The sequence below is a fragment of the Salmo salar genome, chromosome ssa21, assembly GCF_905237065.1.
Source record: "Salmo salar chromosome ssa21, Ssal_v3.1, whole genome shotgun sequence".
Lineage (NCBI taxonomy): Eukaryota > Metazoa > Chordata > Actinopteri > Salmoniformes > Salmonidae > Salmo > Salmo salar.
The window spans coordinates 33,927,897-33,945,000 of NC_059462.1; the positions used below are offsets into that span (position 1 = coordinate 33,927,897).

General features: G+C 43.1%; 1 protein-coding gene across 6 annotated transcripts in view; it reads left to right on the plus strand.

The window, feature by feature from the left end:
- The first annotated feature begins 406 nt into the window (after positions 1–406).
- The window catches only part of LOC106582244 (leucine-rich repeat and calponin homology domain-containing protein 1), a 102,422-nt gene continuing 85,724 nt past the window's right edge, over positions 407–17,104 (plus strand). For 2 of the 6 annotated variants that reach the window (XM_014165114.2, XM_014165116.2), the window contains exon 1: positions 407–764. In XM_014165114.2, the coding sequence (XP_014020589.1) occupies positions 548–764 (217 nt within the window). In that variant the 5' untranslated portion in view covers positions 407–547. The remainder of the gene's footprint in view (positions 765–17,104) is intronic. The other 4 variants (XM_014165117.2, XM_014165119.2, XM_014165118.2 and 1 more) reach the window with 3 other exon arrangements.

The window sequence follows — 17,104 nt, forward strand, 5'->3', positions numbered from 1 at the left end:
ACAAACGTTAACAAACTATTCAAAATGAACAGTAAATATTACTCTCTATCAACAGGCTAGACTACTCATTTGTAGACCCATTGAACTCTAGGAATTATCATTCAAGATGTGATATGAAATGTATGATATAAATGTTTTTCTGTAATTGAGTTAGAAGTTGTTATGCAGGCTTATTAATCATTCAAAATCCATAGCCACTGTGACTGCATTCTCAATATCTGTTTTGTGTCACTCAGTTTATATGAACTACATATATTACAGATGTAGCCTACGGTACAGACATTTGTGTCATACAAGTAGCTCTAGGTCTTGAAGGGAAACTATGTCAGTTGTATGTAGGCCTATAGTCAGCAGGGGTCGCAAAATCCTAATCTACCAGTATGCCGTTGGCCTGGCTACAGTTCATTGTAGTACAGTGAATTGCGCAGCCGCATGGGAGCGGAGGCAGTCGAAGAGGAAATTCGCGCACCGTTGAAGTCTCTCCCTTAGTTTGTGCCTGGATACAATCGTCGTAGAGCATTTCATTTGCAATAAAGGTGAGGCGAATATGGCGACGTTGGGACCAGACCCTCGTCCACATTCCCAGCTCGCATCTGCCTCTATACAAAGTAACATTAGCGGCAATAACGTGCCAACTAACCGCGGCTTGGAAAGAGCGTTGGAAGAAGGAGCGAACTCCGGGTTTTTTAACCTCAGCGCCAGGAAACTCAAAGAATTCCCTAGGACAGCATCTAACTTTGACTTATCAGATACAGTGGAAGGAGGTAAGAATAGAAAACACTGTATAATTTTTCTGAATCTCTTCCGCTCCTGCGCCCAGGGTTCCCGACAAAGTGCATGGATTTGGGAAATTAGGTATTGAGAGGAATGGTGTTGTATTCTGTATAAGCGAAGATAACTTGCTGTGTGGAGTTTGTTTGAATTAACAATATGTTTCCATTCCATTCCACAAAAATGAACATGATTGAGAATTTTATAGACAGACAATGGACATGCTGTGCCTGGCGCACGACTGAGCTTTCCCTTCTAGATGCGTAGAATACGCTTTGGGCCAGATGTTCAGTATGGTGCGTAGAGGCAACGACATAATGGGGCATTATAGATAGCTTGGGCATACCGTTCCAACAATAGGCTACCTCTGGCTGTATGTTAATTACAAACAATAGCTGAATATCACGCTGTGTACTTGTGTCCAAAAGATGTCGTGGAAATCCCCATATTATTTCCCAGAACCATACAATCTTGTTTTCGGTTTCACACTGACCGCAGCCTATGCAGGACCTAGGGCAAAATTATGGTGTAGATATTGGGGAGGATGAACAGTAGATGGAGGTCAGGGGAGCTTTATTTTTTTGAAAACTTTTTTATATGGAGGGGTATTTAGAAAACACAGTATAAGGTATAAGTGCAATGTCACAAAAAATATATATGTTAGGCATTCTCTTTCTTCTTTTTTGGCAAATAACTAACTTCCTGCTTTTTAACACATGGGGCAGATAGAACATTTGTAGTTTTATAATGCTATTCTTAACATTTTGTCATGAGTCTGAAAGAACATTTAGCCGTTTTAAAGCTATTTTCCTGCAACTCTACACAGTTTGTAATGGGGCAGAGAAAAAATGTGCTGTTTTATAGCTCATCTCATACTATATTTCATATTTTTCAATGAGGATTCGAGAACTTTTTGCTGTTTTAAGGCTCATTTCCTGCTACTTTACACATTTTGCCACGAGGTTGAGAGAACATTTTGTTGTATTAAAGTAACTTTCCAGGGAAAATCTCACGTTTAAAAGTTATGTTAACTCATACCCAAATAATGTTGTTGAATCATCCTATACTCGTATTTGTGGCCAAAGGATAAATTGGAGAAAACACTTTAAAAACCCCACCTCAAACTTGTATCTTAAACAGACTGTTTAAAAAATGCTTGCTATTTCCTCAAAGAGGGAGCTGGCCAATCAGTGGTCTACTCGCATTAATATTTTTTATGACCTGTATACACCCACACCGTTCTAATGTTGGGGTATGCCCACACCATTCCAACAAAGAAAAGCTGCCTTTTAATATACTTAATGACCCTTTTTTGGAAATAAAACTATTTCACTCATATTATAATGAATTATAGTTCATATTTCATAGAATCTGGAAAAACTGGATAGTTACTTTAAAGGTTGACTTCGGGTAAAACCACAAAAATAACTCTTTAAACTGTATAACTGATCAATGCACCATCATACCAGGTCATTCAATGTATTTAAATCTTATTTTTTTACAACCAAATCTAAAAAAAAAAATCTGTAAATGGCATGTTATATGCCTAGTTAAATAAAGGTTAAAAAAAATACATAAAAAACAAGTTATTGAAGGGTCGAGACAACTTTATTATGATTTCACGTTTCAGAGAAACTTACACTAAACAGCAAATCACTTCATCATCCTCGTTGTGTACAGTAGTATGGGGTCCCCGAAAAAAAGCATGAACAAAGGCTCCAAAAACATCCTTTTAGAAACAGCAAAGCTCTCAGTATAGTGATGTAGGTCTTTAGATGTTGTACACATGAAATTGTGTAATTCCAAACTTCTGCAGCGTTATATTCAATTTTGTTGCGACTCGAGCAATACCTCTCTCTATTTTACAGATAACTGCCAAAATAAAGGAAACACTTGAGTAAATGAGGGATAAAAAGTAGAGGTTGACACGGGAACAGTGCTCCCACTGCCTTCATTCCCCAAATCTCGTAATGTGGTTATCAGCTGTGTACAGGTAACTGTCTCCTAAGCGCTGAGCAGCAGCCACAAAGCAGTTGCTATGGCTACTCACACGCGAGTGGCTGTATCGCATTAGTGGAAACCAAGACTGATCTCAACGTCAATCTTTGACTAGCAGAAGTTACTTTTCGTAGCAGGTTAGGAGAATTGACGTGGCAGGTTAGGACAATTAGGTTAAGGTTAGGAATAGAGTTAGCTAAAATTGTCCCTAATGCGGCTCGAACATATCTAGCTACAACAAGGCTTGCCCTGAGAACAGTATTCGTTTCCACTAATGTGATGCTGTTGCAGAGCGGGGACAGACAGATGTAACCGATGTGAAATGGCTAGTTAGTTAGCGTTGGTGCGCGCTAATAGCGTTTCAATCAGTGACGTCACTCGCTCTGAGACTTGAAGTGGGGTTTCATATTCAGCTATTGTTTGTAATTAAAACACATGCAGCTAGGAATGAGTTATTTCAGAGATCTGGACATATAAATGAGCATGGGACAGGACAGAGTTATTTTTATTGCGATGGGACAGGAAAGCTCCGGGCTTATAGAACGGTTGTGGGATCAGGACAGTATGGGTAAAATAATTGACAGGACAAGACACGACAGGAATTAATATTCACTCCTGTGTCAACCTTTAATACAAAGAATATTGAAAGCATGGGGTGCTTCCACACTTCTAGAATCTATGCCAACACGCATTGAAGTTGTTCTGACGGCTCGTGGTGGCTCAACTCCCTATTAAGGCATTATACAGTGTGTTGGTGTTTCGTTTATTTTGGCAGTTACCTGTAGCAGCAGGCTGCATGGTAAATGGAACCGCTCGAGTCGCGTAAAAGGGAATATAACATTACGGATAAAGAATGAAAACTGTTTTTGGAGATTCTGTTAATGTTTTTTCAGTTTCTCTAAAACATGTGAAATCACAAAGTTGTTTGGACCCTTCTACAACATGCCATTTACATCAAAATAGAGATTTGGTTGTAACATTTCTCCTTTAAAGCTAATTTCCTACAATTCTACACATTCTGCCATTTCTTATGATGTGTTCATATGCTATCTGAGGGGCCAACCTCCAATGGGCCCCCAACTCCTCCCAGAAATTATTGGGCGGATGTGTCACCCCATCCCCCGTGGCAATTTCGCCAATGTACTGGACAATAAAGTTTGCATTGTGTCAACCAACAGTCACACTATGAACTTCATTATTTTGTACTCTAGATTGGTTGGGCCATGCATGACTGAGCACTACAGCAATTCACCATTGACCTGTCAGCCATTTCAGTAGGTTATAGCCTAATAAGGTGTGTCAATGAGTTTGACAGTAATTCCCAATCTGTGTGACTACCCTGTCTGCATGTTTTTAGGACTGCACACATAATTAGACAGTAACTCTACTTTATGTGATACACATCACTGTAGAATAGAGAAACTGGATTGGAAAATAAATAATTGTATTAGGCCTAAAGAGTGCATGGGTTTGGAAGCAGTAGGTGGGGACTTCCAGTCCATCGTACACATTCTGAATTTCTGATACTAAATTACAGTTGGCAACATTCCATCATCCTTATCCCCACAGACACACACCAGAGGCAACAAACAGGCCTTTAGCTACTCATCTGTTGTCAGTCAATCAGTCAGAAGCAGTGTTTCTTTATATGTACAGCACCACTATAACCAAGTCTGGGGAAGGGATAAGGCTACCTATAGGTGACAGGCTACACTGATGACTGGTGGAGGAAGTATCAATTCCATAGTGTGCTTTGTTATTTTGCATGGGAAATCCCTTGATTGTGGTTGCACCTTTACCTGTGATGACATCATGAATCGGCTGTAATATTGTACCTAGAGAACGAGTCACTACAGGATAGCACTGTCAGGTATCACAAGTATACACACTCACACAGTTGTTCTTACTAAACTTAGGAAAAGTCCCAAGCGCAGTTTCATATCTGCCTAAAACCAAAAGATTCCGTCTACACGGTTCCTACATGTTAGGACCTGTGTACAGACTGATGCTGGTATGCAATACCACATTATGTGGCCTGAATCTGATGTAGGTGCCCTTTTAACCCGCTGCCCCCATTTCCCTGGCATTGAGTTCCACTCTGACTGAGATTGATCCGTGGCCCTGGGCGACTGCCACAGCAGGGGGGCCAGAGGACTGCTAGCTATAACTAGAGGTGACAATTGCTCTACTACTGTCTGACTGGGTTCACACACTGATAACATTACTCACAGTTAACACACACACACACCAGGGCTGAGAATTGCCAGGGACCTCACAATACGATATTATCATGATACTTAGGTGCCGACACAATATGCATTGCGATTCTATGTGTATTGCCATTCAATATTCCAAACATATTTCTCACCATGTTTACTCATGGCTTTGATCAGTCATGTAAATAAAAGTGCTGAAAACAAATTGGCTCCCTATTTAAAAAGAGGATGGAGAAAAGCTACACAAATGAAGGAAAAATACTGAGTTTTGTTGCAGGTATAGCCAACTAGTGCAAAAATAATATTGCTATATTGTCAAAACGATACTATATATTGTCATAAATAATATCCTGATATGTAACTTGTGAAGATTTTTCCCTTACACACACACACAGCTATTGACCCTACTGCTCTGTCCACTCACTGCAAACACACACAGACAAGCACTGGGCCACACAAAGTGCTTACAGTTGAATTGAGTGAACATTGGAACAGTAGGCTAGTATCTTCACCCAAACTGGTCTGTTAGGTTTGGTCACTCACTCTGTTGTTTATAGATATAATATCAACGGGTAACGTCAACATTGCTGGGTATATCAACATTGTGAAGTTGCACTGGGATGAAGGAGAGGACTATATTTGGATAAAATATATAGTTTCTCTCAAATTAGCCTTAAGTAGTTGCCTTCGAAATGTGTTTAACTGTGTGAATGAGTGTGTGTACACAGAAGGAGATCTTCCTTACTCTTTGATGTTATGAGGGTCCTAAAAGTGTTTAGCCTTAAAAGGTCCTATGGGTCGAATCAGATAGCCGAAAGTAGAGGAGGACACTTCAGCAACATTACCATTCTGCCTTCAGGACCTCAGAGCTCAACTCACCCAGACCAGAGGAGCCCTTTTTAGGCTGTCTCTAGAAATAGCCTGATTGATTTCATAATGATTCCCAGGGGAGGTTTTTGAGGAAATGGGAACCATACAGAAATGTAAGAAAGTCATCCGCTTCAGCTAGTGACGAATGTTGCCTGAATGTTTTGGTGATGTTATGTATCTGATGGTAGCATTTTTCTCCTTGGTTATTTATGTTTCAGATTGTAATAGTCAGTTCTAGTGGTTTTATTGGCCTGTTCTGAGGAATGGGCAAGAAACGAGACTGCACTGCAGCCTCCCATTCTATTCTAAACAGCAGAGGAGGGCATTTCTGGCATTGTTTCAAGGCATCCATACACATTCTGTAACTACATCATATTGCCAGACTCTCCCTCAGTGTGTGTGTGTGTGTGTATAAGTGGAGGCTCCTCAGAGGAGGAAGGGCAGGACCATAGTGAATTTCATTTTTTTTTAATATATAGTGAAACATATAAATAAAAATGTTGATTTTAAATCTATACAAAATATATTCACTTCACCAAATTATTGATTAAAACACCACGTTTTGCAATGGTCTACAGTGGCCTCAGCAGCACTCTGTCGGGTAGCAATAGTACAGAAAGCATAAGCTACAGCTAGCTAGCACTGCAGTGAATAAAATGTGGTGTGTAGTTGACTCAAAGAGAGAGAAAGTCAATATTGAACAGTTTTTAACAAATACATTTCTTCAAAAATGAAGGAGAAGCATGAGAGAGAGGGAGAGCTAGCGATGTTTGGCCTACTCAAACACCCAGCTCAAACAGAGAGGGAAGCAATGTTAGCTAGCTGGCTATGGCTATCCAAAATTGGAGCTCTTCCAAGTCAAGGTAAGCTTTTGGTTTTATTCATTTATTACCACCGGGGACGCCGGTGTAACTGCTAAAGTGCTTGCTCTGCTGACTGTACACTACTGCATGATTGTAGCGGGTTTACTAATGCGTTAGTTCTATTAGCTATGTTTACTATGACTTCAGATAATATGGTGACAATGATGTAGGCTGTGTGTAGCGGTTAGCGGTTATAATATGAAGGTTTGGCTTGGAAAGGTCGTTTACCTTGTCACAGGCAGCGGATGTGTTGTTAACTGAAGTCCACAAGCGAAGGGAAATGGTGAGAGAGGAGGAGAGCGTGTAGATGCGAGAAGGAATTACAAGGGGCAAAGTGATCACGTGGCTGCTATGAAAGTAAACTGTGTGTTTGCGTGCGATCAGGTGTGTATAAATTCAGCCAATTCTGTTGAAAACCATTTCTTAAACCGTAGTAAACGGAACGAAACAGGTATAAACATACCTGCATTTCTCCAATAGAAACCCTTGTTTGCACTGTTGGACTAATGAGTACACCCTAGACCAGCTATAGATGCAGGCAAGAGTGTGCAAGGTGGTATTGAATGTGTTACTGTCACCTTGATTACAAAAAATTCTCTCAACCTATCTATGCACCTACGTTGTAAACTTTCATTCATAGGCTAGGTGATGGGTATAGGGAAATTCAAGTATCATGTAGTAGCCTATGTTACATTGAGCTGGGTGATTGGAATGTGAATGACAGTCATCCAATATGCTGTAACAGAAATAAGGCCATACTCATAAAATACATTTGCGTACTCCCTCATCTTAAACGATACCGACCGCCACAGGTGATGTGCTGTGATGTCAGAGATCCGGTTCCCTGGTTCCTAAAGAGCCACCTCCCTCCCAGTGTGTGTGATCCTATGTTTACGACTCTCAGTCCCAGACCAGATCAGCCCCACCACTGTTCTTTCCCTGCCAGGATCTGACTGCCAGGATCCACTCTTGTACCTACTTCCATTTATTTCTCTGTCCCCTCCCAGGGATGTCCTGTCAGACACACGCGCACGTACACACACACACACACACACACACACACACACACACACACACACACACACACACACACACACACACACACACACACACACACTCCCAGGAATGCAGCCAGGGATGGGGTGTTGGAGGGAGAGTCTGTCCTGTATGTGTACGGACCACACCTGAGAACTGTTAAAAACCACACCTGAGAACTGTCAAAAACCACACCTGAGAACTGTCAAAAACCACAGCAGAGAACTGTCATAAACCACAGCAGAGAACTGTCATAAACCACAGCAGAGAACTGTCAAAAACCACAGCAGAGAACTGTCATAAACCACAGCAGAGAACTGTCAAAAACCACAGCAGAGAACTGTCATAAACCACAGCAGAGAACTGTCATAAACCACAGCAGAGAACTGTCAAAAACCACAGCAGAGAACTGTCCTAAACCACAGCAGAGAACTGTCCTAAACCACAGCAGAGAACTGTCATAAACCACAGCAGAGAACTGTCATAAACCACAGCAGAGAACTGTCAAAACCCACAGCAGAGAACTGTCAAAACCCACAGCTGACACACTCACAAATCTTCTCTCCCCCTCTCTCTGTTCCTCTTTCTCTGCGCCTATTTCTCTCACTCTCACTCACACACGTTTGTTTTACTATACTATTTGTGGTGACCAAACACTTGATTCCCCTTCAAAATCCTATTTACCCTAAACCTAAATCTAACCTTTACACCAAATCAAATGTTATGTGTCACATGCTTCATAAACAACAGGTGTAGACTAACAGTGAAATGCTTACTTACAGGCCCTACCCAGCAATGCAGAGATAAAAATATAAAAATAATAGAAAGATAATAACACAAGGAATAAATACACAATGAGAAACCATACCATGGCTACAGTGGGGGAAAAAGTATTTGATCCCCTACTGATTTTGTACGTTTGCCCACTGATAAAGAAAGGATCAGTCTATACTTTTAATGGTAGGTTTATTTGAACAGTGAGAGACAGAATAACAAAAATATCCAGAAAAACCCATGTCAAAAATTTTATAAATTGAGTTGCATTTTAATGAGGGAAATAAGTATTTGACCCCCTCTCAATCAGAAAGATGTCTGGCTCCCAGGTGTCTTTCATACAGGTAACAAGCTGAGATTAGGAGCACACTCTTAAAGGGAGTGCTCCTAACCACAGCTTGTTACCTGTAAAAAAGACACCTGTCCACAGAAGCAATCAATCAATCAGATTCCAAACTCTCCACCATGGCCAAGACCAAAGAGCTCTCCAATGATGTCAGGGACAAGATTGTAGTCCAACACAAGGCTGGAATGGGCTACAAGACCATCGCCAAGCAGCTTGGTGAGAAGGTGAGAACATTTGGTGCGATTAATCGCAAATGGAAGAAACACAAAAGAACTGTCAATATCCCTCGGCCTGGGGCTCCATGCAAGATCTCACCTCGTGGGGTTGCAATGATCATGAGAACGGTGAGGAATCAGCCCAGAACTACACGGGAGGATCTTGTCAATGATCTCAAGGCAGCTGGGACCATAGTCACCAAGAAAACAATTGGTAACACACTACGCCGTGAAGGACTGAAATCCTGCAGCGCCCGCAAGGTCCCCCTGCTCAAGAATACATATACATGCCTATCTGAAGTTTGCCAATGAACATCTGAATGATTCAGAGGACAACTGGTGAAAGTGTTGTGGTCAGATGAGACCAAAATGGAGCTCTTTGGCATCAACTCAACTCGCCGTGTTTGGAGGAGGAGGAATGCTGCCGGATGACCCCAAGAACACCATCTCCACCGTCAAACATGGAGGTGGAAACATTATGCTTTGGGGGTGTTTTTCTGCTAAGGGGACAGGACAACTTCACCGCATCAAAGGGACGATGGACGGGGCCATGTACCGTCAAATCTTGGGTGAGAACCTCCTTCCCTCAGCCAGGGCATTGAAAATGGGTCGTGGATGGGTATTCCAGCATGACAATGACCCAAAACACACGGCTAAGGCAACAAAGGAGTGGCTCAAGAACAAGCACATTAAGGTCCTGGAGTGGCCTAGCCAGTCTCCAGACCTTAATCCCATAGAAAATCTGTGGAGGGAGCTGAAGGTTCGAGTTGCCGAACGTCAGCCTCGAAACCTTAATGACTTGGAGAAGATCTGCAAAGAGGAGTGGGAAAAATCCCTCCTGAGATGTGTGCAAACCTGGTGGCCAACTACAAGAAACGTCTGACCTCTGTGATTGCCAACAAGGGTTTTGCCACCAAGTACTAAGTCATGTTTTGCAGAGGGGTCAAATACTTATTTCCCTCATTTAAAATGCAAATCATTTTATAACATTTTTGACATGCGTTTTTCTGGATTTTTTGTTGTTGTTATTCTGTCTCTCACTGTTCAAATAAACCTACCATTCAAATTATAGACTGATCATTTCTTTGTAAATGGGCAAACGTACAAAATCAGCAGGGGATCAAATACTTTTTTCCCCTCACTGTATATACACGGAGTACCAGTACTGAGTTGATGTGCAGGGGTACGATGTAATTGAGGTAGATATGTACAAATAGGTAGGGCTAAAGTGACTAGGCAACAGGATAGATAATAAACAGTAGCAGCAGTGTATGTGATGAGTCAAAGAGGGGTCAACGCAGATAGTCCAGGCAGCTATTTGGTTAACTATTTAGCAGTCTTATGGCTTGGGGGTAGAAGCTGTTCAGGGTCCTGTTGGTTCCAGACTTGGTGCATCGGTACCACTTACCATGAGACGGTCCGTCAGGAAGTCTAGGATCCAGTTGTAGAGGTGGGAGGTGTTCAGTCCCCAGGTCCTGAGCTTAGTGATGAGCTTGGAGGGCACTATGGTGTTGAACACTAAGCTGTAGTCAATGCACAACGTTCTCACATAGGTGTCCCTCTTATCCAGGTGGGAGAGGGCAGTGTGGAGTGCAATGGAGATTGCATTTTCTGTGGATCTGTTGGGGCGGTATGCGAATTGGAGTGGGTCCAGGGTGTCTGGGATGATGGTGTTGATGTGAGCCATGACCAGCCTTTCTAAGTATTTCATGTTTACAGATGTGAGTACTACGTGGCAATAGTCATTTAGACAGGTTACCTTGGCATTCTTGGGCACAGGGTCTGCTTGAAACCTGTAGGTATTACAGACAGGGTCAGGGAGAGGTTAAAAATGTCAGTGAAGACACTTGCCAGCTGATCAGCGCATAAGTACACATCTTGGTAATCCATCTGGCCCCGGGGCCTTGTGAATGTTTCTCACATCGGCCAAGGAGAGCGAGATCACACAGTCGTCCGGAATAGCTGGTGCTCTCATGCATGGTTCAGTGTTTCTTGCCTCAGCCCGAGCATAAAAGGCATTTAGCTCATCTGGTAGGCTCGTGTCACTGGGCATCTCGCGGCTGTGTTTACCTTTTTGTAATCCGTGATAGTTTGCAAGCCCTGCCACATCTGACGAACATCAGAGCCGGCGTAGTAGGATTTGATCTTAGTCCTGTATTGCCTGTTTGATGGCTCGTTGAAGGTCTTAGCGGGATTTCTTATAAGCGTCCGGATTAGGTTCCCGCTCCTTGAAAGCGTCAGCTCTAGCCTTTAGCTCAGTGCGGATGTTGCCTGTAATCCATGGCTTCTGGTTGGGATATGCACTGTATGTATGGTCACTCTGGGGACAACGTTGTCGATGCACTTATTAACGAACCCAGTGACTGATGTGGAAACTCCTCAATATTATCAGATGAATCCCAGAACATATTTAAATCTGTCCTAGCTTAAGAGTCCAGTAGCTAAACAGTCCAGTTAGCTTAACCCTTATCTTAACTCCTAAACCTAACCATCATTCTAACCCCTAAGCCTAAAATAGCCTTTTTCCTGTGGAGACAGGCGAAATGTCCTGCTAATTTTAATTTTACCATCCTTGTGAGTACGGACAAAGATAGGAAAACCAAAAACACACACACTCACTGCCTCTATCACTAGTCTCCATCTTTCCATTTCTCGCTCCAATTCTGACTCTGTCTCCCTCACACACACATAATCCATGTTAAATCCTATCCTGGTGAGGATAATATGAATCTTAGACAGACATCATCGCCTCCACATAAGTAAACTAGCTTCAAAGGTTCACTGTGTATCTTGTGTGTAGCCTTAGCATGTCTTTCTCTCTCTCTCTCTCTCTCTCTCTCCCCCCCCATTCTAGAATCTAATCATAACAGCTCCCTATGTCTCTAGCTCCGGTCTAGATCTCAGACAAGACACCGTGGGCTAGCTCCCGCGACGATAACCATGGTGATGGGATAAACACCCGACGGTGGGTGCTATGGTGGAGGATAGTATAGGCAGTGGGGATTGGAGATAATGAGCTAATGGATGGTTAATGGAGCTTTTCATGGCCCTCTTCAGAGGAGGTGTCGCCCCGATAGACCAGGCCAGAGACAGGCCAGATCAGCAAGAGATTGGGTTACACTACATCATGACTCGTTAAATTAGGATTTACTGTGGAGAGATGCAGGGTATAAACTCTATAGGGCCTACAGAATGTGGACAGATTCAGGAGTGATGTGCTGGGTGGCAATGAAAGACTACTTTGCTTGGCAATTTATTACTGACTTATTACTTCTAACGACCTATTAGGTCAGTAAAGTTATTTGAATTGAAAGGAATGCAATTTAATTAAATTTAATCATCTTCAACCTAACCACTAAAGCATGTAACCCACAAAAGTCTCACTATCGATAGACTGCCGATAGGTACTTAACAAATGTAATCACATTTGATTGGTCACATATATTTAGCAGATGTTATTGCGGGTGTAGCGAAATGCTTGTGTTCCTAGCTCCAACAGTGCAGTAGTATCTAACAAGTCACAACAATACACACAAATCTAAAGGTAAAAGAATGGAATTAAGAAATATATAGATATTAGGACGAGCAATGTCAGAGTGGCATTGACTAAAATACAGTAGAATAGAATACGGTATATACATATGAAATGAGTAAAGCAGTATGTAAACAATATTAAAGTGACCAGTGATTCCATGTCTATGTATATAGGGCAGCAGCCTCTAAGGTACAGGATTGAGTAAACAAATTGTAGCTGGCTAGTGATGGCTATTTAACAGTCTGATGGCCTTGAGATAGAAGCTGTTTTTCAGTCTCTCGGTCCCAGCTTTGATGCACCTGTACTGACCTCGCCTTCTGGATGGTAGCGGGGTGAGCAGGCCGTGGCTCGGGTGGTTGCTGTCCTTGATTATCTTTTTGGCCCTCCTGTGACATTGGGTGTTGTAGGTGTCCTGGAGGGATTGGAGATAATGCATTGTTAATGGGGGATAATGCATTGTTAATTTTCATGGCCCTGTTCAGAGAAGGTGTCGCCCCTTATCACAGTGGGAGGCCGTTCCTTCTCTTCCTAGAACAAAAGCGGTACCTGCTGCATGCCAACCCGGTAGCGACAAACATACCGATTCTACTGGTAGAATCACAATACTCGTCAGTGGCCAACAACTTGACTTTTATCCAATCAGAGAGCACAAGCCCCCATGTGGAGGAGCCAACAAAAAAAGAAACGAGAGCATTTTCTTTGTTCATCCCTTGATGAGCCAGTCACACTTCATATACAATGAAGGCTATGGGATGGTAGCTAGCTAAGTGCATAGATGCAATGCACACGACACAAAATACTTCCACCAAGCTAGCTAACCACTGTAGCTAGTATTGACATTATAATTAAATCACAATGGATTAGCTAGTTTCCATGAAACAGCTGCCTGTGTTAGCTGCTGAGTTAGTGCAGTCAAATCAAATGTATTTATAAAGCCCTTCTTACATCAGCTGATGTCACAAAGTGATGTACAGAAACCCAGCCTAAAACCCCAAACAGCAAGCAATGCAGGTGTAGAAGCACAGTGGCAAGGAAAAACTCCCTAGAAAGGCCAGAACCTAGGAAGAAACCTAGAGAGGAACCAGGCTATGAGGGGTGGCCAGTCCTCTTCTGGCTGTGCCGGGTGGAGATTATAACAGAACATGGCCAAGATGTTCAAATATTCATAGATGACCAGCAGGGTCAAATAATGATAATCACAGTGGTTGTAGAGGGTGCAACAGGTCAGCACCTCAAGAGTAAATGTCAGTTGGCTTTTCATAGCCGATCATTCAGAGTATCTCTACCACTCCTGCTGTCTCTAGAGAGTTGAAAACAGCATGTCTGGGACAGGTAGCATGTCCGGTGAACAGGTCAGGGTTCCATAGCCGCAGGCAGAACAATTGAAACTGGAGCAGCAGCACGACCAGGTGGACTGGGGACAGCAAGGAGTCATCAGGCCAGGTAGTCCTGAGGCATGGTCCTAGGGCTCAGGTCCTCTGAGAGAGAGAGAGAAAGGAAGAAAGAAAGAAGGAGAGAAAGAAAGAGAGAAAAAGAGAGAGAGAATTAGAGAGAGCATACTTAAATTCACACAGGACACCGGATAAGACAGGAGAAATACTCCAGATATAACAGACTGACCCTAGCCCCCCGACATATAAACTATTGCAGCATAAATACTGGAGGCTGAGACAGGAGGGGTCGGGAGACACTGTCCCCGTCCGACGATACCCCTGGACAGGGCCAAACAGGCAGGATATAACCCCACCCACTTTGCCAAAGCACAGACCCCCACACCACTAGAGGGATATCTTCAACCACCAATTTACCATCCTGAGACAAGGCCGAGTATAGCCTACAAAGATCTCCATCATGGCACAACCCAGTGTCCTTAGCTAGCTATTTTGTGCTAAATAGCGAGTATGCTAACAATAGCTAGCTAGCTAAACATTTCCATTTGTCATTTAGAAGACGCTCTTATCCAGAGAAACTTACAGTAGTGAGTGGAAACATTTTTGTATTGGTCTCCCATGGGAATCAAACAAACAACCCTGGCGTTGCATGCGCCATGCTCTACCAACTGAGCCACACGGGACCATTTGGCTATTCATTTGGCTATGGACTGGCACTGGCAGTATGGGATTGTGGAGAGTGAATTAAATTGTTTCTTCGTCATCTTTCTAGGTAGTTACCTAGCTGTGGCCATCTCGCTAGTATCAACAAGGGCTTTCTACAAAATAGCAACATAGCGCGGATATGCATTGCCAAACAACGCTACTTCCACTTTCTGGTTTGGAGTATTTTAACAAGGTTGAATGGCTGATGATTTCCAAGGTCTTTGCTGTGTGAACACAAAAGAGATTGACTGCTGACACTGTTCAGAGGTGCAAAATACTCTCGGCAGGCAAACGTTTGACAATCCTACCGGTGCGTCTGAACTTTAAAATAGCCTGGGGATTACATTTGGTGCCTCTACCCTTTGTGTTCCTTTTGTTGGCATTGATTTATAGATCCTCAATCTAGTGTTATTGTGTTTTCTAGTATAAGCCTCAGTGTATGAGTGTGGGTGGGTGGTTGTTTTTGTAAACACGTCTGATTTTAAATTTGGGGGCTGGTGTAAGAGTCTGGAGCATGACTATGGAACAAGTAACACACACACACACACACACACACACACACACACACACACACACACACACACACACACACACAAACACTGCTCTAGAGATGTTTTGCTGTGACCCAGTGAGCGGCAGACAATCGGGGATTAGGACTAGAGATTATCTGGGGGTGGTGGTAATCCCTCCCTCCGGTTCTGGCCTGTCAGTCCCTGGTAGCTACTGCTGTACTGGTACCATCAGACAGACACCTATAGATCTACACAGACACACTGGGTTTAATTGTATGTGTGTGATGCTTGGTGTGTTTGTGGGGGCTGGGGCGATAATGTTCTATTCCAGACTGCTCAAATGAGGATGATATCATTTTTGTAGTTGGTACATCTGTGTTTTCCATGTTTATCTTTGTATGTGAGCAATCCAGGGAAATGTGCAAGTTATAGAGATGAAGAGGGAGAGAGCGAGAGCGAGAGAAAGTGAGCTAGGAAGGTAGAGAGGAATAGGTGGTATTAACTCAATTTAGATGGTTAATTACCTCTGGCTGTGATGTCCCACCGTTTTGCTGGCACCCCCCGTCATGGTTCAACTGTGGCACAAGCACACACACACAATACCCTCTCACACGTACAAAATACTGACACACACCCTCCTACAACCACTGATCCGTGTCTTATCCCTCTCCCCTGCCTCTGTATTAGTGCCCTGCTCTGCTCTCTCTCTGCCACTGGCTGGGATGTGCTGTAGGGGGATGCTGACACACTAACTTCACCCCCCTTTCTCATCACCGCACCCTTCGCTTATACACGGGGGGTTACTGCGGAGGTTCTAGTATGTGGGGGTGGATGAGAAGGGCTGAAAAGTTGGGTTCTTTTCAGAAGCTTTACATTATACACCCACAGCCTTGAGCAAGTGCCAAATACTATCTAAGGTACTTTTAACACTATGAATGTTGAAATAGTCTTTGGGGCTGTTTGGAGGCTCAATAACATGTTTGTTGCTATATAGAACTCTGTTTTGGGGAGGGTTCCTAAATGTGCGTGTGGTAAGTGAATGGCTTCAGTAAATGTACAATATGCACATCATGGATTCGATGAAATCAAAGGACCGAAAGAAAATCCCAAGTTATTTTAGTTATCCTGGGTAATGGCTCAAGCCAGAGCATGACCCAAAACCATGCTGCAACCCTGGTTTAACAACACTCAGGTAACGTTGATATTTTCCCAAACTTGGTCCTGGGGACTCTAAGGGATGCATGTTTTTCCCCCCCTAGTATTGCACAGCTGATTCAAATAATCAAAATAATGATGAGTTGATTATTTGAATCAGCTGTGTAGTGCTAGGGCAAAAACCAAAACGTGCCCCCCTTGAAGGAGATGTCAGAGGAAAATGGAAGGAGAGTGACAGATGGAGAGCAGTAGAAAGATGGATGGTGAGAGGTGGAGGTTCTCGTCTGGCGGATATGAGTGTCTGTTTTTGTGTTTCACGCTCCACAGGCTGGGTTCAAACCTCTGTTCTATGTATGCATGAGGGGAGATGAGTACAGCAGATAGCACCTTCATAAAATAGCTATTTTAGCCTGGTACACACAAACAGTATCACCTCTTGGTCAGTAGTACTGTAGTGGCTCTGGAGTAGTGCCCTCCGATAAAGATCCATGAACTGGGGGTGTTACGCGCACAGACACAGACAGAACAGAACACAGTCCTCTCCTTCAGCAACTGGTGTAAGGTGTCACCTGAAACCCGCTTTGGAGGGTCAGTTACTGTATCTCCTATTGTTCTTCGAGTCACGTGTCCTCTTAAGTCGATGCAGGGAGGGAGGGATGACAAATTGCAGTAAGGGAAGGGAGGATTACGGTGCTGTGATGTAGGGTTGGGTGTATGG